This window comes from Delphinapterus leucas, chromosome 2 (assembly GCF_059928025.1).
Source record: "Delphinapterus leucas isolate spDelLeu-1000000601 "Yukka" chromosome 2, BTC_Dleu_Yukka2, whole genome shotgun sequence".
Lineage (NCBI taxonomy): Eukaryota > Metazoa > Chordata > Mammalia > Artiodactyla > Monodontidae > Delphinapterus > Delphinapterus leucas.
In genome coordinates this window covers 179,315,838-179,342,939 of record NC_143130.1, presented here as the reverse complement: position 1 = coordinate 179,342,939, position 27,102 = coordinate 179,315,838, and the positions used below count along the sequence as shown (strand labels likewise).

The window sequence follows — 27,102 nt, the reverse complement described above, 5'->3', positions numbered from 1 at the left end:
TTCAGTGTCTTGTTGCAGTTGCAGAGCATGGGCTCTAGGTGTGTGGGCTTCAGTAGTTGTGGCATATGGGCTCAGTAGTTGTGGTTCACGGGCTCTAGAGCACAGGCTCAGTAGTTGTGGCACACGGGCTTAGCTGCTCCACGGCATGTGGGATCTTCCTCAACCAGGGCTTGACCCCATGTCCCCTGCATTGGCAGGCAGATTCTTAACCACTGCGCCACCAGGGAAGCCCTTTTGGTTTTAGTTTTTTGGGGTTTTTTTGTGGAATTCTTACGGTTTTCTACATGTAAGATCAGATCATATGCACAAAGAGATAGTTTTACTTCTTCCTTTCTTATTTGGTTACTTTTCTTTTTCTTACCTAAATGCTCTGGCTAGAACTTCCAGTATTATGATGAATAGAAGTGTTGAAAGCAGACTTCCTTGCCTTGTTCATGACCTTTGAGGAAAACCCTTCCATCTTTCACCATTGCGTATGATGTTCCCTGTGAGCTTTTCATTTACAGCTTTTATTATGTTGAGGTAGTTTCCTTCTATTCCAAGTTGTTTGCATGTTTTTATCATGAAAAAGTATTAAACTTTGTCAAATGCTTTTTCTGCATTAGTCAAGATGTATCATGTACATTTTTCCTTCATTCTGTGAATATCGTATATTACACTGACCAATTTTTGTGTTGATGCATCATTTCATTCCAGGAAGAAATCTCACGTAGGCCTGATGTATAATCCTTTCAATATGTTTCTAACTTAGTTTGTTAGTACTTTATTGGGGACTTCAGCTTCAATGTACATAAGGGTTAGTTTTCTTGTAGTGTCTTTGTCTGCCTTTGGTAGCAGGGTTATGGCGGCCTCATAGAATGAGTTAGGCAGTGTTCCCTCTACAATATTCTTGGAAAAGTTTGAGAAGGATTGTATTCTTATTTAAATATTTGGTAGTTAACCAGTAGAGCCATCAGGTCTGTGGCTTTTATTATCTGGAGATTTTATATTTCTGATTCAATCTCCTTACTAGTCATACTAGCTTTTATTTCTTGGTGCCTTGGTCTGGGCAGGGTGTGTTTCTAGGAATGTCCCTTTCATCCAGGTTATCCAATTTGTGGGTGTACAGTTGTGCGTATTGCACTTATGACCCTTTTATTTCTATGGACTCAATAGTAATCTCCCCATTTTCATTTCTGATTTTAGTAATTTGAGAGTCTTTTTTTTCTTACTCCAGCTAAGTCTGTCAGTTTTCTTGATCTTTTCAAAGAACCAACTTTTGGCTTCATTTATTTTTTCTATTATTTTCCTATTCTCTATTTTGTTTATCTTTGCTCTAGTCTTTATTTCCTCCCTTCCACTAGCTTTTAGTTTGTTCTTTTTATAGTCCCTTAAATTGTTGTTAGGTTGTTTTTTTTTTAACATAAGCATGTATAGCTATAAATTTCCTTCTTAGCATTGCTTTTACTGTGTCTCTTAAGTTTTGGTATGATGTGTGTGGTTTATTTATTTTGGCCACGCCATGCGGCATGCAGGATCTTAGCTCCCCGACCAGGGACCGAACCCATGCCCCCCTGCAGTGAAAGCGCTGAACCCTAACCATTAGACCACCAGGGAATTCCTGTTTTTTAAAATTATTATTCATCTCTAAGCATTTTCTAATTTCCCTTCATTTCTTCTTTGATCCATCAATTGTGTAAGAGCATTTTGCTTAATTTCTACAAGTTTTGCCTCCTAATTTTACTTGTTGATTTCTAACTTCATTCCATTGTGGTCAGAGAAGATAACATTGTGATATCTTTTTTTTTGCGGTTTGCGGGCCTCTCACTGTTGTGGCCTCTCCCATTGCGGAGCACAGGCTCCGGACGCGCAGGCTCAGCGGCCATGGCTCATGGGCCCAGCCGCTCCGCGGCATGTGAGATCTTCCCGGACCAGGGCACGAACCCGTGTCCCCTGCATCGGCAGGCAGACTCTCAACCACTGCGCCACCAGAGAAACCCTGTATGATATCTTTTAAAATATAGTAAGACTTCATTTGTGTCCTAACATATGGTTTATTGGGGAAAATGTTCCATGTGCACTTGAGAAAAATGTGTATAGCTGTTGCTGGGCAGGGTGTTATGTATATTTGTTATATCTCGTTGGTTTATTGTATTAAGTCCTCGATTTCCTTACTTACCTTCCGTCTGGTTGTTTTATCCATTATTGAGAGTGGGGTATTAAAATCTCCAACTACTACAGTAGAACCACCTATTTCTCCTTTCAATTCTGCCAGGTTTTCCTTCATATATTTTGCTGGTCTTTTATTAGGTGTGTAAATATAATTGTTATCTTCTTGATGCATTTAAACTTTTATTAACATATTGTCTTTGTCTCTTGTGAACTCTTTTGAGTTAAACTCTATTTTGTCTGATATTAGTATAGCCACCCCTATCTCTACTGGTTACTATTTGCATGGAATATCTTTTTCCATCCTTTCACTTTCAATCTATTTGTGTTTGAATCTCAAGTAAGTCTCCTGTAGACAGCTTGTTGTTGGGTCATGCGTTTTTATCCATTCTGCCAATTTCTGTCTTTTGATTGGGCAGTTTAATCCATTTACATTTAAAATATTACTGGCAAGTAGGGACTTCTGTCATTGTGCTGTTTCTTTCTGTATGCCTCATAGGTTTTTGTCTTTGATTTTCCGCATTACTGTTGTCTTTCGCATTTAGTGGATTTTTTTTTTGAGGTTAAATGCTTTCATTCTTTTCTCATTTCCATTTTTTTTTAAATTTATTTTTTGGCCGCATGGTGTGGCATGTGGGATCTTAGTTTCCCGACCAGGGATCGAACCAGTACCCCCTGCGTTGGAAGCATGGAGTCTTAACCACTGGAATGCCAGGGAAGTCCTCATTTCCTTTTGTATATATTCTAGAGCTGTTTTCTTTGTAGTCATCATGGGCACTACATTTAACATCCTAAAGTTATAACACTCTGATTTGAATTTATACACTCTCCACTAATATAAGCTCCTTTACAGCTCTATGCCTACCCGTATCTGTTGTCACAGAATTACATCTTTATACAGTGCAGTGCCCCAAAAGATAACACAAAAACTATAATACTAGCTCTTAGATTGTTTTTAATGTATTACTCTCTTAAATCACGTAGAAAACTGAGTTACAAACCACTGTTACAATAATACTAGCTTTTATCATTTTCCATCTATTTACTTTTATTGAGATCTTTATTTTTTCTTATGGCTTTGAGTTATTGTCTAGTGTTCATTTCACCCTGCAGGAGTCCCTTGAACATTTCTTGCAGGACCTCCAAGGTTTCTGATGAGAAACCTGCTATGCTATCGGGGCACTGTATGTTATGAGCTGCTTCTCTTGATGATTTCAAGTTCTCTTTACCTTTTGAAAGTTTGATTATGTGTCTCTGGTGGATCTCTTTGTGTTTATTTTACTTGGAGCTTGAAGCCTCTTGGATGTTCATGGAGCTTCATTCATTTACTTTGGGACATTTTCAGCCATTATTTCTTCAAATATTCTCCCTGCCCTTTTTTCTCCCTCTCTCTCTCCTTCTGAGACTCCCACAATGTATATGTTGTTCCTCTTCATGGTGTTCCACAGGTCACTCAGGTTCTGTTCATTTTTCTTCCATCTGTTTTTCTTGTTCTTCCCTTGTCCTATCTTTTAAGTTCACTGATTCTTCTGTGTGCTCAAAGGCTGCCTTTGAATCCCTCTAGTGAATTTTTCATTTCAGTTATTGTCCTTTTCAACTCCATAATTGTTGTTTTTTTAGGTTTTCTCTTTATTGACATTTACATTTTGTTCAGACATCATCTTCTTGACTTTCTCCACATCTTTAGTTCCTTGATGTCCCTTGTGTTATCTATAGCCTGGTAACCACAGTCTGATTTTTCTTTCACACAAAATGCTCCTCTCGAGTCTGCATCTGGCTCCACCAGTTGGGTCTCCCTGTGGCCCAGAGGATTTTAACTCAGGAACTCGTCCACTCTGCATCCTCCTAGGAAACCTTCACTAACAGCCTTTCACACATATTCTAACCACAACTGTGCAAGGTCACCTCTTTATCAGGTAATCCCCAGTAGCTTCCTGAAGACAAACTGTGCCTCCCCTATTAGACCCTAAGGTCTCTTCAGCAGGGCCCATGTCCTGTCCTCTTGCCTCCCACACAGGGTAACTGAAGTGCTGGGCGCTCACAGAAGAGCAGAGTCCACTTGCTCTTTGACTACCTGGTTATACAAGGAGGCTGCTGCGCAGATGTCCCTTACACAGGAAATAGGTTCCAGTGAAAACACCCTGTCCTGGATGTTTCCAAGCGCCAGTTTCCCTTGCTCCAATCACAAATGCCTATTGTGAGGTAGCCTTTGACAGCCATGTTTCAAATCCCTTGTAACACTCTGCACCCCCTTCGCCCCTCCCCCACCTTTGGCCACATTTGCCTGGAGCTGCCACTGGAGCTCATGGTGCTGGAAGTGAAAAAAAATCAACCCGATAGAAATGTTGCAAGACCAGTGTGAGCCTATCAGACATGCCTTCTTAGGAATCTCAACTAGTAAGTCTGGAGAACTGAGCATTAACCAGCAGGAACAGAAGCTTGATGGTCACAGGGGACCATGAGAAAACCAAGTCATGAGGAGGTTCCGTGTAGCTTTACAGGGCCAGAAAGTTCATGAGTAGTGGACGGAGAACTAGAGAAACCCAGAGAGAAGTAGACATGTGGGCAAGCGCCCTGGAGGAATGTTCTTTCTTGCCCAGGGACCTGGAGTCCTAGTTGGTACAATCTGTGTCCACAAGGCTGGACCTGCTGGTGTCTCTTGGGTCCTTGCAAGACCAGGTTTGTGCACTGGGGCTCCCAATGATTCCGTCATAATGTGAATCCTTGGGAAACCGTTCCCAACTGACTCCATGAGTTATTTGTCACCAAAAGAACTTTATCACATAAGACCTGTGATCACATTTGAGAATGCTTTTCTTTGCTCTTTGAGGAATCCAATCCTGCAACTACAGAGGGGCTGTTCCTAGCTTGGAAGTCATAACAGAAAAGCCCTGTGTTCACTCAGGCCCTGAACCTCCTGGAATCCCCTCCAGGGTGCTGCCCTAACCCCAGACAGGAGATCTTGGTCTGCAGGGAAGGTTCCAGCACTCCTGGGTGCTCAGATTCTGCTGCCTGTGGGATAGGGATTTGGGCTTGTTAATCCTTCCAATCTGACATTGTACCCTCAGGACAGCCAGGGGACCCTGACATTCCCAGGCCAAAGTGCATCCTTGTCTGACCAGTCCACCCTCATGGCAGCTGCTGGCTTTGTCAGCCATGGGATTAATAGCCCTCCTCGATTCCCACAGTGGCTCAGCATTCCTGGCAGCAGGATACAAATGTAATTCCATTCCTGCAGCTTATGAAGACTCAGTTCTCCAGGGTTCAGTTTGTAGATAAGTACTGCCACCTCCTCCAGCCTCATCCCACACACTGCACTCAACTAAAGGGAGTAGCTTCTACTTTCCAGACATGCTCCCCTACTTCTTCCTCCGGGGTAAATTCCTGCTTCTCCTTTGAAATGCTACCTCTTCTCTAAGACATTCCTCGAAGTCCCCAATCATTTCCTCCCTCCTCCGAAGTTCCACCCCTCTGTCCTGTGTCTGCTTTGGTCTGCGAGCTCCTTTAAGGTGGGGCAAGGCTGAAGCAAGTGTGAGATGCGGGCCAGGAGTACAGATGGGGTGCATGAGGTTGGCACCCTGCCTCAGATTCTGTCTGGAACTTCACCCAAGTCAAGCCTGGACCCTGAGAGCTGCTACCTGGCCCTCCCTCCAACAACCACCCTAAGGACCAAAAAGTTACTCCTTATCCTTGCCCTAGGTGCTTCCCAGTTTACAGGACCTGAGAACTGTAGGGTGGGACAAGGTGGAAGCTTACACAGCAAAAGCCATGGGGTCTGGGCTGTATGCGGGTGTGCTGTGGAACCTTCAGCCAGTCTCCTCCTCCTCAGGACTTGTTCCTTCCTTGTGAAGTACACGTTACCTAATGTTTATGCCACCGACCTCACTGGGTACTTTGGAAGGATTCCTTCCCTGAATGTTAGAGGACCACTGGGACCAGACTCAACCCAGCCTCATACACTGGCCCTGCACCTGTCAATCCTTATCTCAGGCTGGGCTGGCTTCTGGTTCATGCTGCTATTTACATTATGTTATGGGCCCCAGGTGGGGCCATGGCCTGCCCTCAGCCTCTGCTCTAGACTGGTCTGAACATCACTGCACATTAAGGGTTGCTTGAGGCAAAAACTGTACCACCCTGCAACTGCTCCAGCCAAAAATAACAGCCCTTTCAACTACCCACTGCTCTCAATCTGCTGTAACCCCTGTTCTGAATGTCTGCAGGTACCGGCATGAGCTCTTCTTCCCTTTTGTCTCTCTTCCACAGAGGGCAGTTTTCCCTAGCTGCCCCACTCAGGCATTACCTCTCCTGCTTGCTGTATTCTAATTGCTGTACACAGGCATTACCATCCCCATTAGACACAGAAAGATGGGCTTCTAGTTTTACAGAGGGCCTGCCAAAACCTAGATGACTCCAGAGCCCAGGTGAATATGCCCCTTAAACTCAGAACGCATAACCGAATACCAGTCATTGAGAACAATGTACAAGTCCTGGTTTGGGTTCTGAGGAAAGAACCTCTCCATGTTATTTCCATAGGCTAGTACATAGGAATGGTTCAATTTTCCGCCTGTGAAGAACTAGCAATCTTTCTGAAGACCTCTTTGTTGGGCTAGGGCTGGAATATAGAACCCTGAGGCAGGTGGCCACAATGCCTGAGCTCCCAACCTCCTACAAAGGCTCAAAGGGACAAATTCTGGAGACTGTGCACAGGTCAGACACAACAACTTTGGCAAGTCTTATGGAGTGTCGTTCTTGGAGGAGTAAAGATCTATACAGAGTACTGGGGACAGAGAAGATGTAAACATGACTGTCCATTCAGGAAAGACAGGACACAAACCACATGATAGTTGGAGAGGGCAGAGATTCAAGTGCAATACTGTTCCTGGTACCGAGAGCGCTTTGAAGCTTTGGAGTGGTCAGATAGGCTGGAATCTGAAATACCATCAAAACTGACAATACAGGGGTCGGGCAAAATTTTTGCATTTTAGGGTTACTCTTAATACTGGCCTGTGAAGCTGTAGCAATTCATTAGATGAACACCCATTCTCTCTCAAACCTTTAGGAGCCCAAATAGTACCTTTCACGTTCATTAACCTCATAACTTTAGAAACATTCCTTTCTTAACTAAGGCTAAATGCTATAGCCAGTTATTTAACTATATACCAGACACACCTCAAGTCCCTCATCAACACCCAGGCAAGATTTTAAGAAACCAGATGAAAGCAGACCTTTTTGGTTTGTAATCAACTTGAGTTACAGAATAAGAACACGAGATCTAAGGAAAGCCACTGTAATGAGCAACATCTGTTTTTGAGTAGGGGGCAACTGCAGAAGGAAACATCCAACACAAATCTGAAGCAACAGCTACAAAAAAGGGGAGATTTCAATGCTTCAATTTTAAAAACAAAACTTTAGGTTAATATTAAAGCAGAGACAAAAAATAATTTTAACGTTGTTTTAATCACATAACATAGCTGTTTCAAACAGGAAGTTTTAAGACAGTTGAATACAGCAAAGTGAAAGATCACTCTATTAGGATAGCTGCTATGAATAAACTCCTTACTCTGTGGATTTGAATTCCACTGAAAGTTTGGCACTAGACTGAAGAGTGGTCTAAGCCAAAATTTTCTCTTTAGTGTTTAGAAGCCTTGTAAGTTTTCCTTCAGATTTAAGGGGGTGGGGGAGGAATAAAAAGGGGAAAAAAACCCTCTATAACAGAACCTCATTAGCTTGATAATGGGTATGCTGAATGCAACTTGATCCCCCCAGAACAATTCCAGATAATGGCAAAAATTTAAAACCTAGGTGAGACATGAATTTGCAAAAACCTCTTCTCTTTGGTGCGACAAAGCACATTCCCCTCCAGGTAGGTATATGGCTCTCCTTCAATCTCATCAAAATCTATCAAGAAAGGCAGCTGGAGACCAATTTGTACCTCTCCAGTAAGACTGCCAGGGTTTAATTTCTTAAAATACCAAGCTAACAAAGTTTTATTATACCAAATGTTCATATAATTTCAATGTGAAAAAAACTTACATACATTTGTTAAGGTCTCATTGTAATCTGTGAGATGGATCACAAAGAGGTGAATGATATAAGCCAGTACTCTCCACGCATTTTGATTCCCAGTGTACTTTTTGTGTAAATTTGCATCCTCAAGATGATTTCTCAGATGTAGTCATAAGCCCTTCTATCAAGTGAGTTTACATCAGCAAATTGGGCAAGCAAATCACAAGAAGTTATTTCCAAACCTAAAGCCCAGGATGGGCTGGGTCAGGCCCTAGTCACCTGCTTTCAATTGCCATCATCACAGACTTCCCGGGTATCTCACACTATTCATTGTGAAAATAAAAAACACCCCAAGTCTTACACCAAAATATAGGCTCTTAGAAGTATGCTTTTAGCTTTTTTAAAAAATAAGACATTTTGGGGGGGTGGGGGGAATCTGAGATATAGTTAACACTTGTTTTGGCAAGATAGCAACAAAAACCAAAAAAGTATAAGCTATGTATCCAAATGCAGAAGTCATCAAAGAACCAGTTTATCAGGGGAAAAATCCACAATGAACAAAAGATACAGTATGTCTAAATATTTTGAAATTGTAATTTGAATCAAGAGTAAAATTGATTGAAAAATTTTGCTGTTTTTGCTAGAGATTAAGTGTACCTTTTCCTGCTTCCCCCAAATAAAATCGTAGAGCTTACTTATCACTCCCCAAAGTTTCAGTTTTCTCTCAATATAAAGCAAGAGCTACATACACATAATAAAATGTTTATGTTAATGTAGTAATTCCCCTGGCTCATCCAACGTGCAATGCACATGACTTCAAAGACTACAATTTGGGGCAAGTATAGAAAAAAATGAAAAAAAAATACACAATTCAAGTTTCAAAACCTGTTCTTAAAATTATTTAGAGGACACCCAGGTCATTTTAACATCTCAGTAAGTTAAAGGTGTTGCACTGTCATTTGATTATCAGTCCATCTTGGCATGGGAAGAATGTACATTACCAGATGCCAATCTGAGGGACTAGAAGTAAGACTTAAAAGTACTAACAGGCTCCAATAATCCTATCAGATTAGATGATGGTGCAACATTTTTTAAAGGAGCCAATTATTTCAGCTTACTTAAGTCATTCAGAGCCAAAAATCTGAAGAACGACCAAAATCAAATCTTTATTTTTATAACTGTATAAATGTGACCCAAATGTGTCCACCACTAAATTTTCAAAAAGAAACATGCTGTAAATAAGCAAACTACTCTGCTCACTGATATGTGTATGGACTCCCTAGATGTCTTGTTGGGTTTAAATACAGACCACTCACAGCAATACATTTTTAGTAGAAAGTGTAGCATGACGTTAAGCCATTTTAGCTTTTGCACATACATGTTGCACTTCTGGCTGATGATGCAGAAAGATTCTCAGCATTACACTGTTAAGCTGGGCTGCACCCACCCCTTTAAATGGCATCAATATCAATGTCATCGTCCTTGTTGTCAGACTTTACAGCTTCAACTTTCGGTACACTGGCAGTCTTTGAATACACCACCTGATAAAATGAAGATTTTTGATTGTAAACCTTTATCCCAGTAAACCCTTGTAAAATAAAACCACTACGAAGTCAATGGTCAACAAAGGACAAAAACTACCTAGAGAAAGCCATTATTCTTCATGAAAATTTGTGTGTATGTAAAAAGTAAGTTAACCCTCTGCAGCCTAACAGTACCTTATTTTTATGGACGATCAACCCTATACTTACGTTAAATAAACTCTCCCTTTGGAAATTCAGACAATGTTTATTTGGAATCAATGTCTGGGGGTAGGAGAGATTTCCAGCACCTTTTCTACTAATGTGATTACTTTCCAAATTAAGAGGCTGTATTACCCAATGCTGGCATTTCATAATTCTCAAACACCCACCACTAACACTGTGTTTAACGATTTCCCCAGCGTTTACCTCAATGTTCTCATCTTCATCATCTTCACCACCGGAAGATTCTTCCTCTGCTTCCTTCAACCATTTTATAAAAGGTTCCGCTTTGACACGAATCTCTTTGGCAAGTTCTTTTGAGACATATTTCTTAGAGGCCTAAAAAGTGTTCAGTATAATTTTCTTAGTTCAAGGAATTTAAAATAATGCGAGTCATTTATATAATTGCCCAAATACATCTCTTGGAGGGGACTGGGCCACATCCTAATCTTGACCCCTCAGCCGAATAAATGTATTCAGCACAAGGTTTTCTAGAAACCTTACTAGAAAGCTACCATGATGAGAATCACCCTACAGGTTATACCAGCCAAGCATGTACAGACTAGATATTAGTAGTTAACTACTTCTTCCAAAAAAGCCCCAATACTTCTAATCTTAAAGAGCCATTTAAATATTCCCCACCTTTTCTGACCAGCTAATGATGACTTCTTCCTCCAAAAGGTCTGCATCATACATCTCCTTCAAGATATGTGGAATCTTGGAGATGAGCTGAGCTTGATGCATTGCTACCACACACTCCAAGCCATGAAGAAGGTACCGTTGAGCTTTTTTGTTGTTGTGACAAAACTGCAAATAAATATCTCAGCATTAACAAGCTTTCTTAGATGTTCTAAGTTGACAATTCTAATATATGTTCTAAATAAACTTATTGCCTTAGAAATTGTTCTTTGAAGCCATGGTGCTACAGCAGTCGTTCAGAGAGATCAACGCTTAAACATCTCTAATTTACTTTACGTGTAAGGGACTACATGCACCAATTTCCAGGTACTCCCATTCCTGTTAAGGTAGATCAATTATCTCCATTTTCAGGATGACAGTACAAATAAACGAGGTTAAATCAGTATTTCCAAGGTCACACAGCTGTAAAATCTTATGAATCTAGAATGATTTGCTTACTCGTAAGAAATGGCGCCTGTATTTCTTAATTTGCTCTCTAATTTTCTCATTAAAAAGAACTTCAGTCAAAACAAGAGGGCCCATGGCTTTTACATCCAGTCTTTCTGCTTCAGCTACAATTTCCTTGTCAGATGAGTCAATAACACCCTCTTCTTTCTTTTTCTGCAAATAAAAGGAAGCAATTCAGTGAAATGGAAGCACATTTTGCTCTAGAGATACCATAGTCCCTGCTCTTACGAACTCTTCCCCTACCTAATTCAAGAAGGTTCTAGGACTTCTAAATAATACACACCTGCCGAAGACAATGCCTGGAACCACCCTCAAAAAAATTTCTGAACAAATAGAAGAAGTAAAGGTGAGACTTGTATTTGAGTATTTCAAAAGGAAGCATGGAAAAAACACAACAAACTACCTGCCAAGTACCCAGCTTAAAGTAATATCTAACAAAGCTCAGGGATGGGTAGAAGCTGATTTAGTATGATCACGAAATGTTTAACTGTTCTTGAAGCAAGCATTTCACCTTAACAAAATCAAACAGGATATTGACACGCTCTTCAACAGTCCTTTCCAAATCATCACTGAGGGTTAAAACTTTCGCGTGGTCACTGATTTCGTCCATTCTTCGCCTTTGAGCTTCCTCTGTTGTATCCTCCCCCCAGTCATCATCTTCCTCTTCTTCCTGTTTTTAAAAACAAAACTGCTTGGCCAAAAAAAACGACCTCATAGGTAATAAAAAGAAATCCCAGATTTCTAGTCAACAACATCAACTTCCCACTAAACTTGTGTTCACATTAGTTTAGTCAACGAATAGCACCTGGAACCAAATATACTGATGTATTGTTCACTAAGAGCAGTTCATTTCTGCTCACCTCAACCAAAGGTCACACTATACACAACTTCAGTGCCCACCACACCCATCAACCTTGCACTGACCACAGCATGCGGAGGACTGATTTCACTGGGTGGTGGTGGTGGTGGTGTCTCACTGCTGGACATGGAACCATTTTCCTTGTCTTTGCCCTTTCTATTTTTCTTTTCCTTCTCTTTCTTTCCTGTACCACTGTCACTATTCTCTACAAGGACAAAAAGGAAATAAAGTTTAGTACCGTAACTTATATTACACCTCATCACCCATCGTCAACATTTAAAATCTTGCCCTTTTGCTTTGAAACCCTCCCCTCAGAAAACCACACACAGAATGCTACCTATAATTCTAAATGAATTCACAAATCAAATTCATCCACTGTATTTCACAGGTAAGCAACTCAAGCTGAGAATGGAATGCCCCTACCTATCAGTGGTATTAACTACTGGGTAAAATTAAGACTGAGCGGTAATACCTCAGAAGACCAGGTAGTTAAAGTGGCACTCACGACCCTCTCCTTCCATCCATCATGAACTTAAATAAGGGTATTTCTTAACTGCACTTTAGCCAACAGCTGGAACACTGTTTAAGCCTGTATAACGGCTTGTCTCGCGGAGACGAGAACAGCGGAACAGGTTAGGCTTTCTTGCTGTAGCAAGCTCAAATTGTGCCAGAGTTTTGATCATCTGCCACAGAGTGTTGCTTGCAGGCTCTAAAACCACTTTAGCTCAATGAGCAAAGACCCACATTTACAAAAGTTTTCCAGAAGTCGATCCTTTACTAAGATCCCATTACAATTTGCTTTACAGTATTTCATACATCCTAAGACAGGTCTTGAAAACCGAGAATGTGGTAGAGTTTAATTGGCAGCCGGTACTTCACCTTTAACGATACATAAAACAGTACATTTAACAAAAAAGTTCAAAATTCAGTAAAATACGGCACAATGACTAGAAATTTCTTCAACAGTTGACCTTTGGACAACACAGGTTTAAACCGCACAGGTCCATTTACATGGAGTTTTTTTTTCCTCAACAAGTACACACTACAGTTTCACACCATCCATGGCTGGTTGAACCTTGGATGTAGAAGGCTGACCCTATTGTTATAGGCAAATTTTCACTTGTGCAGGTATTCAAAGGTCAACCTCACTCCAGTTTTACAGCAATAAAGAAACTTCCATTGTTTCCAACTATTAGGTGCTTTACGCCAAGGTTTTAGAAGTGATCATAAGCACTTACCAGGTGGGTTTTTGAGAATGAATGTGCAGAGTTTATGATGTGTGTCAAGCATGCCTCGATAGCCACAGGCTTTACAAGAATTACCTATTGTTTGTTTCTTTGGATTGACATGCTGCCAAAAAAGCAAAAATAAGTTACGTCAACCATAATATATGATGAAAATTCTGTGACGAACAAAATATGAAAGGATCTAACCATCAAGAGGCATCTAAAACACAAGTCTAATATCAAAATAATTTCTTTTTTTTAACATGAAATCAGTATGGAAATACCTGCAAAATTTGATGTTTGCTCTGCCTTCCCGGGAACATAATTTGCTGACATCACAGAAACATACAGTTTTTTCTTTTACTGACAAAAACCTCAAAGACACTCACCAGATCCGTTTCAGGATTCTCACACTCAGGACAGAGAACAAATTTTTTAATGAATCCATCCAACATGTCTTGCAGCTTATTCGCCTCATGAGATCCATTGACAATGTAACGGTCATTCTTAACATCAAACTGGGTCTGTGCTCCCAGTTCACAACCAAAATATTTGGTGGGATCTATTTGGGGGAAGAAAACCTGTTCATTAGAGTTAACTAAATTAAGCTTTGGCTGCTCACCCTCATTTATACAAATATCACTCTGTATTTTTAAGTTGCTAGGTTCAAAAAATGTGTTGCCCAGATAGTTTTTTATACTAGTAACAACTAACACATCAATGAGTTTTAAGCCCAAATTTCCACTCGACCCAGAAGTTAACCAACATACAATTCAGGCAAGATTTTGCAGACCAGAAATTATCACGTTTGTGTCAATAAAATGCCTCTTTAGACTTCTTTCAAGAGGCATTACTTACACGTTGGAGGCCGATTAAGCGCTTTGGCTACGTCAACCATGTTGACTATAACTGTCTTGATTCCATTTCCTTTGCCCTCAACCTAAAGGAAGTAAGAAGTTTAATTTTGCGCGTCTACCCCGGGAGAAGCAATCTTCAATAATCTATGAAAAAAAACTTAGGACTTGCTACTAAAATGAACATGAACATTACCTTGGCAATCAGACGGGGCATCTTGTAGCGATAGAACTGGTCTGACACGCTGCGGTTGACGTTGACAGACATTTTGGCTTATTAGTGGCTTTATCAATAAGATGAAGAGATCTTTGATTGCAACTTTTTGGTATCCTCTGTCTGGAGAAGAAGGGATGACATAAACGACTGCAAGAGTTCTCGGTCTCTGACATGAAAAATTTTTCGCCACTGAGGCTGTAAGCTTCTTGCTTGTATGCTATGTTTCCCCAATACAGGTACCAATGGCTGCGCAACAGCTCTGAAAAAGAGGAGGAAGAACAAACAAATCCCCCACGTTTAACGCGATTCCTGCATTAAGACACCTCCCTGTCCTTTCCGTTTAATCACGCCTAAGGCTCCAACGTTAAAAGCATCTGTGTTACGCAAAAACCAGTTCTCAGACTCACGTAACACGGGACACCTGCAGCAACATAAAAGGCCACCATTTGGACGCAGATGTGATTCTGGGAGACACCAGACTAAAACGACCACCAACTACGGCGCTTCAGCTGCTCTGGGTTTTTATCCGACCAGTCACCGCGTCAACGGTCGGCTTCGGCCGAGCCGTGTTTTAACGACCGCCGTGGAACGAACAGAGACAGGCCTCTCCTCTCCCCAACCCAGTCCTTGCCAACAAACTTGTGATACATCCCTCGACGACGAAAGTCTGTACAACTGTTCTTCACACTCAAGCCGCGCCTTCGGCAACCAGGGCTTCCTCCAGAGCCACCCGTCCCCAACTACACCCACGGAACACGGCCTCGCGGGACGCAGCGGAGCGTGCGCGGACGCCCGGCCCCGACCTCCCGTCCCTTCCTCTTCTCTACGCACACGCACCCGCAACCTTCGCTCCCGGGCTGTCAGGGCTGAGGCGGGAGCGGCGGAGGCGCAACGTCGCCAGCTTCTCCGGCGCCCGCGGCAGCCCCGCCATGTGCGCCGCCCGGCGGGGGAAGCGAAACCGGCCGAGGGCCGCCGGCCCGGCCGCCCCCACCCCGCCGCGGCGATGACTCAGGAATGCAGCAATTAGGCCTGAGTCAGCCCCGGGCGGCGGCGGGCCCGCGCGGCGCGCTCCCGCGAGGCCGGGGTGGGGTACAGGTGGGGGTGGGGTACAGGCGGGGGCGGGGGGCGGTGTGAGGACAGGAGGGGACGCGGCGCCCGGCCCCGCCGCCCACCCGCCCAAACTGCGCCACACACGCGCGCTCACACACACAAGCGCGAGCGCGCGGGTCACGCGGCGCGCCGCCATCTTGTGCGGCCGCCATCTCCCCGCCGGCCCGCCGACTCACCGTTTTCGTCAAATAAAGACATAAACCCAACGCTGCTCGCCCGGGACTGGGATGAAGTGAGGCGCGCGCGAACCCGAGTCCGAGGAGCGGCGGTGGAGGCGTCGGAGGCAGCGCAGCGAGCAGCGGCCGGGCCAGGCGCCGCCGAGCAGCGGGGAGGGGCTGTCCCAGCGACGTCCGGGGTCCACACCCTTCAGCGCCCGGGGCCTGGCGACCTGGCGCGGAGAGAAGGCGCAGTGAGCCGCGGGCGTCGGGGCGCCTTCCCCGCCAGCCAGCGACCCGCGGAGGTCGAGGGTGCGGGGAGAACGGGGGACCGGGCCTGGGGCTTCCGCCCCTCCACCGGACTCACCTCTGGAATGTTCTCGCTGTGACTGAACAACGCCGCCGCCGCGCTCAAGCTACCCTCGGCCCCAGCGCCCGCCCCCCGCGCCAGGCCGCACAGCCCATTGGCTGGCCGTCCACCCGAGCTCGCTCATCATTGGCCAGCATTTCGCGTCAGTCGCGTCTTTCCCCGCCCCTTCTGCTTCCTGAGGCTCCGCTCGCCGCCTCGGCCCGCCTCCAGCCCTGCATCCCGGCTTCCTTCTCTTGCTTTCCCCTCCCCCGCTTTTCCCAGAGGCCTTCGCGGGCTCGCGAAAGTGGGCGGGCCGCGGCGGCGAAGCTCTGCTGCTGTCTCGCGCTTTGTCGGTTTGGGCGCTCGAGGAAGATGGCGGTTGGTCCCCCTCCCCCGCTTGTTCGGCAGCGGCGTTGCGGCTCCCGAGGCCGCGTTCCCGCACGAGTTCCCGCTCCGGGCGGGGGAACTCTCGGGGGTTTCTCTCTGCCCCTTCCGTTCCTTGGGGACGCCCGTCGTCGAGTCTTGAGAAAGAAGTTGCTTTTCCTCCCCACTCCCTTAGGCCTGGGCAGAGGGCGAAGGTTGGAGGGCCTGGGTGTTTCGTCCCAGGTGCCGCCTTTTATCCTCCGAAGCTCAGGTGTGCGTGGCCGCGGCGATCGTGACTCAACCGCCCGCCTCGCTCCCTCCGCGGCGCCCGGCCTGCAAGCCTAGTTTGGCTGGTAGCTCACGTCCACCCGTTTTCTAAAGAGGAAAACACCAAATTCTTTCGTAACTCCGGGGCTTCCTGAAGCGATCCTGGGGCTGGGGGGAGGGGGTCCTCCATGTTCTCGTGCTCCACCGTCACTTTGCTGAAAATAAGCCTCACATCAGGTTACCGTTTGTGGAATCCTCTCCAGTGTTTACAAATTGACCTCCTTGCCCGGCAAAGGAAAGCCGAAAACAGGTGTTCCTAACGATGTTCCAGTGTATTCGCTCGAAAACGATTACTATTTACAAAGAGCCTCTCATATTTTAGTTCTGTTCATATGATTACAGAAACTCGCCAATTCTTTCAGATACTTATATTTTGTGTAAAACTTCGGTTGCGACTGTAAAAATGCACTGAGTCCACTCTGAAATGTGAAAACATACTTGATTCTAGAGGAAGAGCCAAATAACTGAGCGGTTGCAGCAGTGTCCTGGGCGGCAGTGTGGTTTCCCGGATCTGGATGAAACAGCAGTGTTACTGAGGACAGGGTGAGGTGGATAAGGGGCTGACCTTTGTTTTACAACATTCGAATTTGCAAGGTTAGAATTGAAAGATGTTTTGATTTTTATCAAAGTTGAAGATTACTCTGACATGGTTTTATAAGCTTTGTAAACCACTTAAAAATTGACAGTGTCGGCTTCCCTGGTGGCACCGTGGTTAAGAATCCGCCTGCCAATGCAGGGGACACGGTTCGAGCCCTGGTCCGGGAAGGTCCCACATGCCGCGGAGCAACTAAGCCCGTGCGCCACAACTACTGAGCCTGCGCCCTAGGGCCCGTGCTCCGCAACAAAAGAAGCCACCGCAATGAGAAGCCCGGGCACTGCAACGAAGAGAAACCCCCGTTCGCCGCAACTAGAGAAAGCCTGCATGCAGCAACGAAGACCCAAGGCAGTCAAAAATAAATTAATTTAAAAAAATTGACAGTGTCAGTGGGGAGAATTAATCAAAGGGATGATCCAGAATTGAGAGAAGTGATTTGTTCATTGCTGCAGGGGCTTCTGTTGTAATCACACAGTGTGTACGTTGGTGTGTAATCGTTAAACCAAATGCATAATGCTTTATGGGTACCCGGGTTCCCGTCAGACAAACTAGAAAGATCCCAAATGTGCTTCTCTGGTTCTCCCTGGGGCTTGACTTAGCAGTACTGAAACTGAGTTTTTGCATGGCTGCAGACAAATGACATTATTTTAGAAACTTGAAAATGTGGACATGAAACTACCTGAGGTTAGAGGCCTGCTTCCACAGAAAAGTTTTTTTTTAACAACTAAATACAAAGTGATCACTTTTTTGTGTAATGTTTGATGGCCCCATATTTAATTTCATTAAAGAAGCTTGTACTAATTTTAACTTTAATTTTTAGTATGTGTACCATTCATTGTGTCTAATCACAGACAACTTTTAAAAACAACTCAAACATAATCATTTGTTGAATGCTTCTCATAACCTAGGATTTTCGAAGTCCTTTGAATACACTATCTTATTTACTTCTTTGACCCATGAGGAATTTTTATTCCCATTTTACAAATGAGCAAATTGAGGCTTACCGGAAAAAAGCAACTTGCCCAAGATCATACACTAGTAAGTGGTAGATCTAGAATTTAAACCCAGATCTGTCTGGTCCCAAAGTCTGTTCCCTTAACCATTGTATGACACAGCCTCTCCAGATGAATATAACCATAAATAAAACTAGGCAATTTGCATGTGTAATCCCATTTAATTCTTTAACAATTATGTGAGAGAGTGTTGTTATGCCCATCTTACAGGTGAGGAAAGAGACTCAGGAAGGTTAAGTAATTTTCCCAGTCACCTGTCCAGTAAATAGTTGACCGCGTTTGAACACTAGCTTGACGCCAAGCTCATTGCACAATTGCACCTCCCATTTCTGGGTCTCCACCACCTTTGGCTGCGTTTTCCCCCCAACCAGGTGCTCACGGTTTGCTAAATAATGGGTACTTGGTGCTTATGAAATCCTTGTCAAATGAGTGTCCGAATTAATGCATTCCAGGCAATGTCCTGGACAGCAGATATGAATAGCTATTGAAAAGGTAAGTTATTAAATTGGCTTTACGATTGTTTAGTTACTGGTGTCTGTGAGTCTCTTTAGCATGAATTAGCCCCCGTAAGCAAGATCAAGTCTGTGTGGACTGAGAACCTTGTGCTTCTGAGCTGAGGGCCACTGAAGGGACCAAGGCATTGCCCTCGGTGATGGGCCTCCCTCTATGACATCCTCTCTCAGCTCTCTCTGACCTCTAGCATACTTTTTTTTTTTTTTTTTTTTTTTTTTGCTGTACGCGGGCCTCTCACTGTCGTGGCCTCTCCCGTTGCGGAGCACAGGCTCTGGACGCGCAGGCTCAGCGGCCATGGCTCACGGGCCCAGCCGCTCCGTGGCATGTGGGATCTTCCCGGACCGGGGCACGAACCCGTGTCCCCTGCATCGGCAGGTGGACTCAACCACTGCGCCACCAGGGAAGCCCTCTAGCATACTTTTAAAGCTGTGTGCTATTAGTTAAGCTCCTGTCTCCCCTACTTGAGGATGGGCTACAGGGGATATGCCCAGTTCTCTTTCTAGCACAAGCCTGTAAGTGTACGCATAGGCAGACATTTGAAGCTGCTGGAAGGGAACTGAAGGTTATCTGGTGAGTACAGAGGTGGTGAAGGGTGTTGGCTGTGTTGAGGACTAGTGTCCTAAACCATGGTAATCTAATGCACCATATCAGTAAACATTTCTGAATCGCTAGGCAGCGAAGATATAGGCTCTGCCTACATCACAGGCCCTGCCCAGGGAGACCATGTGTCAACAAGCGGTGGCTAATATCTTCCTGGTGGACACCCGAGTGAAGCTTGTCCCGCTCCGTGGAATCGCTGACCCTCTGGGCAGGGGTCTCCCTGCCTTTGTGCCTGGCACCACCCCCACCCCGAACCTCTGGCATTCACGGCGCTTCACTGTAGTTGCCACTTCACTTGTCCATCTTCCTCATTAGGGTAACTAACTGGCAGACAGGAAACTTATCCTTGAGGAGAACCAAGGAATTTGAACTTTGGCTGAGGACTAGGGACCTTCAGTTGCAAAGGGGACAGATGCCTCTGAGGAGAAGAGGTATCCAGGGGAGGTGTCACTGGGGACAGATGTGACATCTTCTGCCTCCCAAGTAGATAACTCTGACCAGCGTCTCTCATGTGTCATTCCTTGAAAGAGAGAAAAAAGTGCAAAGTGGTATCAATTCAGTAGATGATGGAAAAACGTGGGTGATTTGGAGAGCAGGCCCTGCTCTTGAACTGGTTGTGTCCTGGTCACACAACACCTCAGGATGGGACAGTGACCACACTGGTGGCTTCTGGCTCGCCGCAGGTCCTTTCTTTAGGGAAGCAAGGTGGGTGTGTGCCGAACTGGACCCTCACATGCATGACTCTAGTGGCAGTGTGCTGTTGTGGCCCTACGAGGCGTGTGCGCTCAGAGGGCTGAAGGGGCCCAGGAGTGCCCTGCGCTGGCTCTCCCGCTGAGACCCTGGGTTCCCGCTCTGATTCCTGACAGCCATTTGCAAACCTTTGTGAGAGAACATCTTAACGTGTTCCCATCTCTGCCACACACTGTCCTCTTTAGCTGGGAGTCTGGCACAGTGCCAGCCAGTTAGCTCACTGAGTGCGGATGGGCCGTGGCCTAGGCCTTGTAATCAAGCACTGGACCCACGCCCCAAGGAAGCACATTCTCGGCTGAGTCAGCTGCCACTTTGGGTAGACTTGCCATCTACGTCTAGTTTTTGCTTTGTTTGTTTTTTGGGTTTTTTTGGCCGCACCCTGTGGCATGTGGGATCTTAGTTCCCGGGACAGGGATCGAACCCGTGCCCGTTGCAGTGGAAGCACAGAGTCTTAACTACTGGACCGCCAGGGAAGTCCCTAGGTCTAGTTTTTGACAGCAAATATGTATGGTTACCTTCTGGGCTCTGTGTTTCTTATAGGAGGCCTATCTTGCTCCTCTGTGTATGGCCTGGTTTTCCTAAACCAGTGGTTCTCAAATGTGGGTGAGCATTAGAATCCCCGGAGGGCTTAGAAAAACATAGATTGCTGGGCCCTTCCCAGACTGGGATTCAGTAGGTCTGGGTGGGCCCAGAATTTAGATTCCTATCAGATTTCCAGGGGCTGCAGGTGCTACTGGTTCCAGGAAACACTTTGCCGTAAAGCCAGGGGACCATGTGACTTCGGAGTCCAGGGACATCTTTTCCCCTCACCAGAGTCTCAGTAGCTTTCTTTTGAGATAGTCCACATGCCGTAATTCAGGCAGGCTGTCTGTGAATTAAAATAAGTAAAGAAGAACAAAATTAATGCCCCGTGACTGCATTGCAGCAGTGGTCACTAGGCCTAATGGTGAAGTTATGGGACTGGCTGTCGGGAGACTTTGCGTTATACTGACCACGCCCATTAGAATTATGATAATGATCCCAATGACATAGCATTGCTGCCGGAACCCTGTCACCTGAGTTCTCTTATAGGCATCCTGACACCTCAGGGGGGTGGCAAGTATGCATGTTACCCCCTCCTCTGGTGGTTGGATAGAGTGAGCCTTGGAGAGAAGATTTACCCCAGGGTTGGGGTCAGGTGTCCTTACTCCTGGCTTTAGGGCCTTTCCCACATTGTAGGGACTACTTATCCTGCTTGGTGTATCCAGATTCTAGCAGTTTGCTTCTCCTCTTTTAGTCGGATTTCAGTGGCTCCAGTGCTCTTCTTCAGACACTTCAGCGAGGAGGTGGGATCTGAGGGCTGAGGATACATTTTCCTTTTGCCACTCATTTTCTTTTTACTATATTAAAATTCTTAATTCTGTTCAGTAAAAGTCACCATACACAAAATAAAGAAAAACAATGGACTGTTACACACACATAATAACACACACACACATACACACACAGTCTAAAGAGATAGGAAAGGATTAGTATTCAAAATATACAAAGAATCTTCTACAAATCAATAAGAAAAAGCCAAAAAACCAAATTAAAAAATGGACAGAGAATACTAACAGTAGGTTTACAAGAGAAGAAATCTAAATGGCTGATAAAAATAGGAGAAAATATTCAGTCTTACTAAAATGCAGTGTCCACTTTGCCCAACTATCAACAGAATTTTAAACTCTGGCTTTGTCAGGTGTTGACCAGATCATGGAAAAGTACAAACTATTATAAGACATCAATAAGTGTATAAATCTACTGAATGACATTGGAAATTATTCTAGCAATGATCTACCTGTAATCCAGAAATTCCATTTCTAGGTATATATTCCAGAAATATGGCAAATGTACAGAACAAAAAGTTCATTGTGGGACTTCCCTGGTGGTCCAGTGTTTAAGAATCTGCCTTCCGATGCAGGGGATGCGGGTTTGATCCCTGGTCGGGGAACTAAGGTCCCACATGCTGCGGGGCAACTAAACCTGTGTGCCACAACTACTGAGCACGTGAGCCACAACTTGAGAGCCTGCATGCCGCAACTACAGAGCCCATGTGCTCTGGAGCCTGCGCACCACAACTAGAGAGAAGCCCGAGCGCCACAACGAAAGATCCTGTGTGCAGCAACGAAGATCTCATGTGCTTCAAATAAGACCCAACACAGCCAAAAATAAAATAAATAAATAAATATTTTTTAAAAAGTTCATTGCCTCATTGTTTCTAAAACTAAAAATGGGATTTCCCTGGTGACACAGTTGTTAAGAATCTGCCTGCCAACGCAGGGGACACAGGCTCGAGCCCTGGTCCAGGAAGATCCCACATGCCATGGAGCAACTAAGCCTGTGTGCCGCAACTACTGAAGCCCGTGCACCTAGAGCCTGTGCTCCGCAACAAGAGAAGTCACCGCAATGAGGGGCCTGTGCACCACAGCGAAGAGTAGCCCCCGCTCGCCACAACTAGAGAAAGCCTGTGTGCAGCAACGAAGACCCAATGCAGCCAAAAATAACTAAATAAATAAATAAAACAAAACTAAAAATGAATTTCTAATCTAAAATATCCATCAATACAGTATGAGCTATTTAAATTGATGTATATGTATGTATTGAAGTACTACATGGCAGTTAAAAGAATTTACATGATATAAATATGCCTAAATCTCTCAAAAACATAATGGGGAATAAAAAACAAAATGCATATATATATATATATATGCAAAACATTATGTAATAAATACATAATGTCTAATTTAAATATAACACGTGTGTGAAGAATAAACATAACACCCATGATTGAGGCTGCCTTTGAGATTAAGGAAGAAGATAACAACGTCATTACATATTAAAAAATTGGGCTTCCCTGGTGGTGCAGTGGTTGAGAGTCCACCTGTCGATGTAGGGGACACGGGTTCGTGCCCCAGTCCGGGAAGATCCCACATGCCGCGGAGCGGCTGGGCCCGTGAGCCATGGCCGCTGAGCCTGCGCATCTGGAGCCTGTTCTCCGCAATGGGAGAGGCCACAACAGTGAGAGGCCCGCGTGCTGAGAAAAAAAAAAAAAAGATTCAACTGAATATTGTCTTTGTTCTTTCATGAGTAATGTAAAAGATCTGGAGCAAAGACAACAGGATATTGAAATATGTTAACTCTACATGGGGATACATTGATATTTAATGTATCATTCTCTATAGTTTTGAATATTTTAAAAATATTTGATTCTATTGTGCAAGTACTTATTAGGTACCAGCTGTATACTCAGTGCAGGGCTAAGTAAAGAAAAAATAAGAAAAAGAAAGAAAAGAAATGTTCACATATTGAGGTATGAGAAGTCCTTCTGGCTTATACTTGAGTTAACTTGAATTGTATGCCGAGTAGATCAGCCTGTCTGTGGCGTAACAAACATACACTATACATCTGCTTTAGTCATTAAAGAAAAGTGTACACTGACCAGAAGTAATGAATGTCCATGTTAAAAATAAAGATGAAATGCCTCTCTTCCCTGGATGCCAATGCTGGTCCACTTGTGATTATGACTCCCTCCCCAGGTGCCAAGGCCATGCTGACTCACTGTGTACATGCTGATCTGGTCTTTTTTGAAAGCTGGAAGGAATGTATCCCTGACTTGTATGACGTTCTTTGTTCTGACAGGACATAAAGCTGTGCTGAAAACCATGCTTCTCCAGAGCAGTTTGTCAGAATAATCTGGGAAGCTGGCTTCTGAGCTGTGGTCCTCAGTGTGGCTCAAATGAAACTCTTTTCTATGCCTCTGGTTGTTTATTGGTTATTTTTGTCAATGTTACTTGGCATAGTCAGCAGGATATCAGAAAAACGCACCTGAGGTCACCTGGAGTCTACTTTGGACCAGCACTTGGTACCAATCATGGTCCCTTGAGCCCCTGCATCTTCACAGCACCCTTTAAGTGATTTGGTGAGTTTTTCCTGATATCTGGACCTCCTTGTATTTTTTTGTTTGTTTGTTTTGGCCACACCATGTGGCATGCGGGATCTAGTTCCCCGACCAGGGATCGAACTGTGCCCCCTGCAGTGGAAGTGCCCAGTCTTAACCACTGGACCATCAGGGAAGTCCCCTGGACCTCCTTGTATTAAGTGATGGTCCACAACTTTTTTTTTCTAATTAATTTTTATTGGAGTATGGTTGCTTTACAATGTTGTGCTAGCCTCTACTGCACATCTTGGAGTCTTAAGGGGGTACCAGTACATCTCCTACATGAAGAAGACCTAGAGGGAATTTCTAGGCAAGGGATCTAGAGGAAATTTCCATACAGGAAGGCCTGGAAGGAATTTTGGAGTGAAGTGTGTTGGCTGACTTTTTTTTTTTAATGTGGCTTAAAACTGGAAATTTAAATTTAATTTTAGACTTGCACTTTATAATAAAATGAATCTAAAAGAAAGGGGGAAATTGTGTTTCTAAAGCCTATCAGCTCCCAGACAGGGAGCCACCCACTGGAACTCCAGCTGGCTTCCACAATTGGTATGGAACCAATACTTGCAAGTACTTTTCTAACCCTAAAATGGCCAGGAGGAAACTTTTTTTTTTTTTTTTTTTTTTTTGCGGTACGCGGGCCTCTCACTGTTGTGGCCTCTCCAGTTGCGGAGCACAGGCTCCAGACGCGCAGGCTCAGTGGCCATGGCTCACAGGCCCAGCCGCTCCGCGGCATGTGGGATCTTCCCGGACCGGGTCACAAACCCGTGTCCTCTGCATCGGCAGGCGGACTCCCAACCACTGCGCCCAGGAGGGCGCCTGTGCTTCAGCATGGAAGCACAGGAGGAAACTTTTTTGACATTCCAAAACTGATTTTTATATGCACAATTAAAGAAAGCTAGCTTGATAAAACATCTTTTCAAAATTCTAACCCTGAGAGAACATAAGTACTCCTAGGAGAAAGCTTAAAGTTATAACTCCCATCATGTCCTTGAAATGCAAACACAGCCCACACTGCCTGAGACTACAGCCTTGGCTCAATTAGTAGAAGCCAAAATCAAAGGGGGGAAAAAAGAAGGAGCGGGGAAAGCCTTTTAAAATTCAAGCAGGATGGTCGGGACTTCCCTGGTGGTACAGTGGCTAAGACTCTGCCCTCCCAATGCAGGGGGCCTGGGTTCGATCCCTGCTTGCAGAACTAGACCCCACATGCATGCAGCAACTTAGAGTCCGCATGCTGCAAATAAGTCCACATGCCGCAACTAAAGATCCTGCATGCCACAACTAAAAACATGCCACAACGAAGATCCCATATGCTGCAACTAAGATCTGGTGCAGCTGAAATAAGTCAGACAGAGAAAGACAAATATCATATGTTACCATTTATATGTGGAATCTAAAAAAAGATACAAATGAACTTATATACAAAACAGACTCACAGACATAGAAAACAAACTTATGGTTACCAAAGGGCGAAATGGGGGAGGGATAAATTAGGAGTTTGGGATTAGCAGATACAAATTACTATATATAAAGCAGATAAACAACAAGGTCCTACTGTGTAGAACAGGGAACTATATTCCATATTTTGTAATAAACTATAATGGAAAAGAATCTGAAAAAGAATATATGCTATATCTATACCTATATACCTATATCTCTAGCTATGTATCTATTTATCCCTATATCTATGTAGCTCTGTATCTATCTATCTTTGAATCACTTTGCTGTACACCAGAAACTTACACAATGTTGTAAATCAACAATACCTCAATTTAAAAAAAGTAAGCACTTAAAAATCAAATATTTCTAAATGTAGAAAAAACTAATCCAAATGCTTAAAGGATGATGTGATCTAGGATTACTCTTGAATAAAGGGAAACAAGTTTAAGTTGTTGGTTTGATTAATACAGACATGTTTTTAGGGTCATCAACATTAAATGTAATACTTTTATTGTACCTAGGTTTACTAAAAGTCACTAAGTTCATGTTGTCTCTGTTACAAAATTTGTCAGCAAGAAAATTAACTTGGTATGATGATATTTTCACAAGTAATGAAGTAGAGATAAATGGGATAAAAGTATTAGGTGAACTCTTAAAGAATGGTTATGTTTGATAGTATGCATGCCTAAAAACAGTTTCTCCAGATTTTAGGTAATTTGAAACTCTAGAGTTTTGTTCAATTGAGATAAATGATGGGAATTCATTGAATATCCAGATCATTTCCAATTAAGGTAAAAATGCTGAAACATTCACTGCTAAACATGTCTAAATTTACCTACTTTGTCTTCTGTTTTTTAAATTAATTAATTAATTAATTAGGCTGCATCAGGTCTTAGTTGCGGCACATGGGCTCTTCGTTGCAGCGCGAGGGATCTCTAAGCGTGGCACGTGGGCTCTAGAGGGCGCAGGCTTAGTTGCCCCACGGCATGTGGGATCTTAATTCCCCAACCAGGGATCAAACCTGCGTCCCCTGCATTGGAAGGAGGATTCTTAACCACTGGACCACCAGGGAAGTCCCCACTTTGTCTTCTTATGAGAGAAAAAACTGAAGATATTTGGGTTAGAAATTATGCTATGAGGAAAAGTATGTTTTTAAAGGTTATGAAACATGTTCTCAAGTTTGCTAATCAGGAAATACTGATATGACAGAGTAATATCTTGATTCACTAGAGATTAAACTTTTTAAGCGTTAAAAATTATAATATATGTAATTAAAGATACTAAAATAATAAAGTAAGCATTTCAGGCATAAAAAAGTAGGCTATATATTGTTAGTGATAGAAGATATAAAAATGTAAATATCTTTGTTTAGAGAAAAAAAGGAGAATAATTTTGTCCTACAGCTGGTTGTTTCTGGATGGAAAAAAAAAGGGGGGGGGGGAACAAGCGAATATTGATACAGACAATGATGGAAGGTTATGGAAAAGGAAACTTGAGGGCTTCCCTGGTGGCGCAGTGGTTGGGAGTCCCCCTGCCAATGCAGGGGACACGGGTTCGTGCCCCGGTCCAGGAAGATCCCACACGCCACGGAGCGGCTGGGCCGGTGAGCCATGGCCGCTGGGCCCGCGCGTCCGGAGCCTGTGCTCCGCAATGGGAGAGGCCACAACAGTGAGAGGCCCGCGTACCGCAAAAAAAAAAAAAAAAAAAAGGAAACTTGAGAAAAGAGTTTTGTAC

The 27,102-nt window shown here is 44.0% G+C and overlaps 1 protein-coding gene, 1 non-coding gene and 1 pseudogene across 3 annotated transcripts in view; 1 reads left to right on the top strand and 2 right to left on the bottom strand.

Moving 5' to 3' along the window:
- The window catches only part of EIF5 (eukaryotic translation initiation factor 5), a 32,021-nt gene extending 16,419 nt beyond the window's left edge, over positions 1-15,602 (bottom strand). The window contains exons 1-11 of one of the 2 annotated variants that reach the window (XM_022576014.3): positions 15,485-15,602; positions 14,178-14,457; positions 13,986-14,067; positions 13,517-13,689; positions 13,140-13,251; positions 11,967-12,106; positions 11,554-11,712; positions 11,034-11,195; positions 10,539-10,703; positions 10,104-10,235; positions 7,587-9,695 (exon numbers count right to left, since the gene is read on the bottom strand). In XM_022576014.3, coding sequence (XP_022431722.1) covers positions 9,606-9,695; positions 10,104-10,235; positions 10,539-10,703; positions 11,034-11,195; positions 11,554-11,712; positions 11,967-12,106; positions 13,140-13,251; positions 13,517-13,689; positions 13,986-14,067; positions 14,178-14,249 — 1,287 coding nt within the window. In that variant the 5' untranslated portion in view covers positions 14,250-14,457; positions 15,485-15,602 and the 3' untranslated portion in view covers positions 7,587-9,605. Of the gene's footprint in view, positions 1-7,586; positions 9,696-10,103; positions 10,236-10,538; positions 10,704-11,033; positions 11,196-11,553; positions 11,713-11,966; positions 12,107-13,139; positions 13,252-13,516; positions 13,690-13,985; positions 14,068-14,177; positions 14,458-15,484 lie in introns of those variants that run through there. The other variant, XM_089908241.1, reaches the window with a different exon arrangement.
- LOC115802947 (small nucleolar RNA SNORA28) lies at positions 12,480-12,603 on the bottom strand. The gene has a single exon (XR_004023535.1). It is a non-coding gene; the product is annotated as a small nucleolar RNA SNORA28 (small nucleolar RNA).
- On the top strand, positions 15,060-16,491 carry LOC149750370 (uncharacterized; annotated as a pseudogene).
- The last annotated feature ends 10,611 nt before the right edge of the window (positions 16,492-27,102 follow it).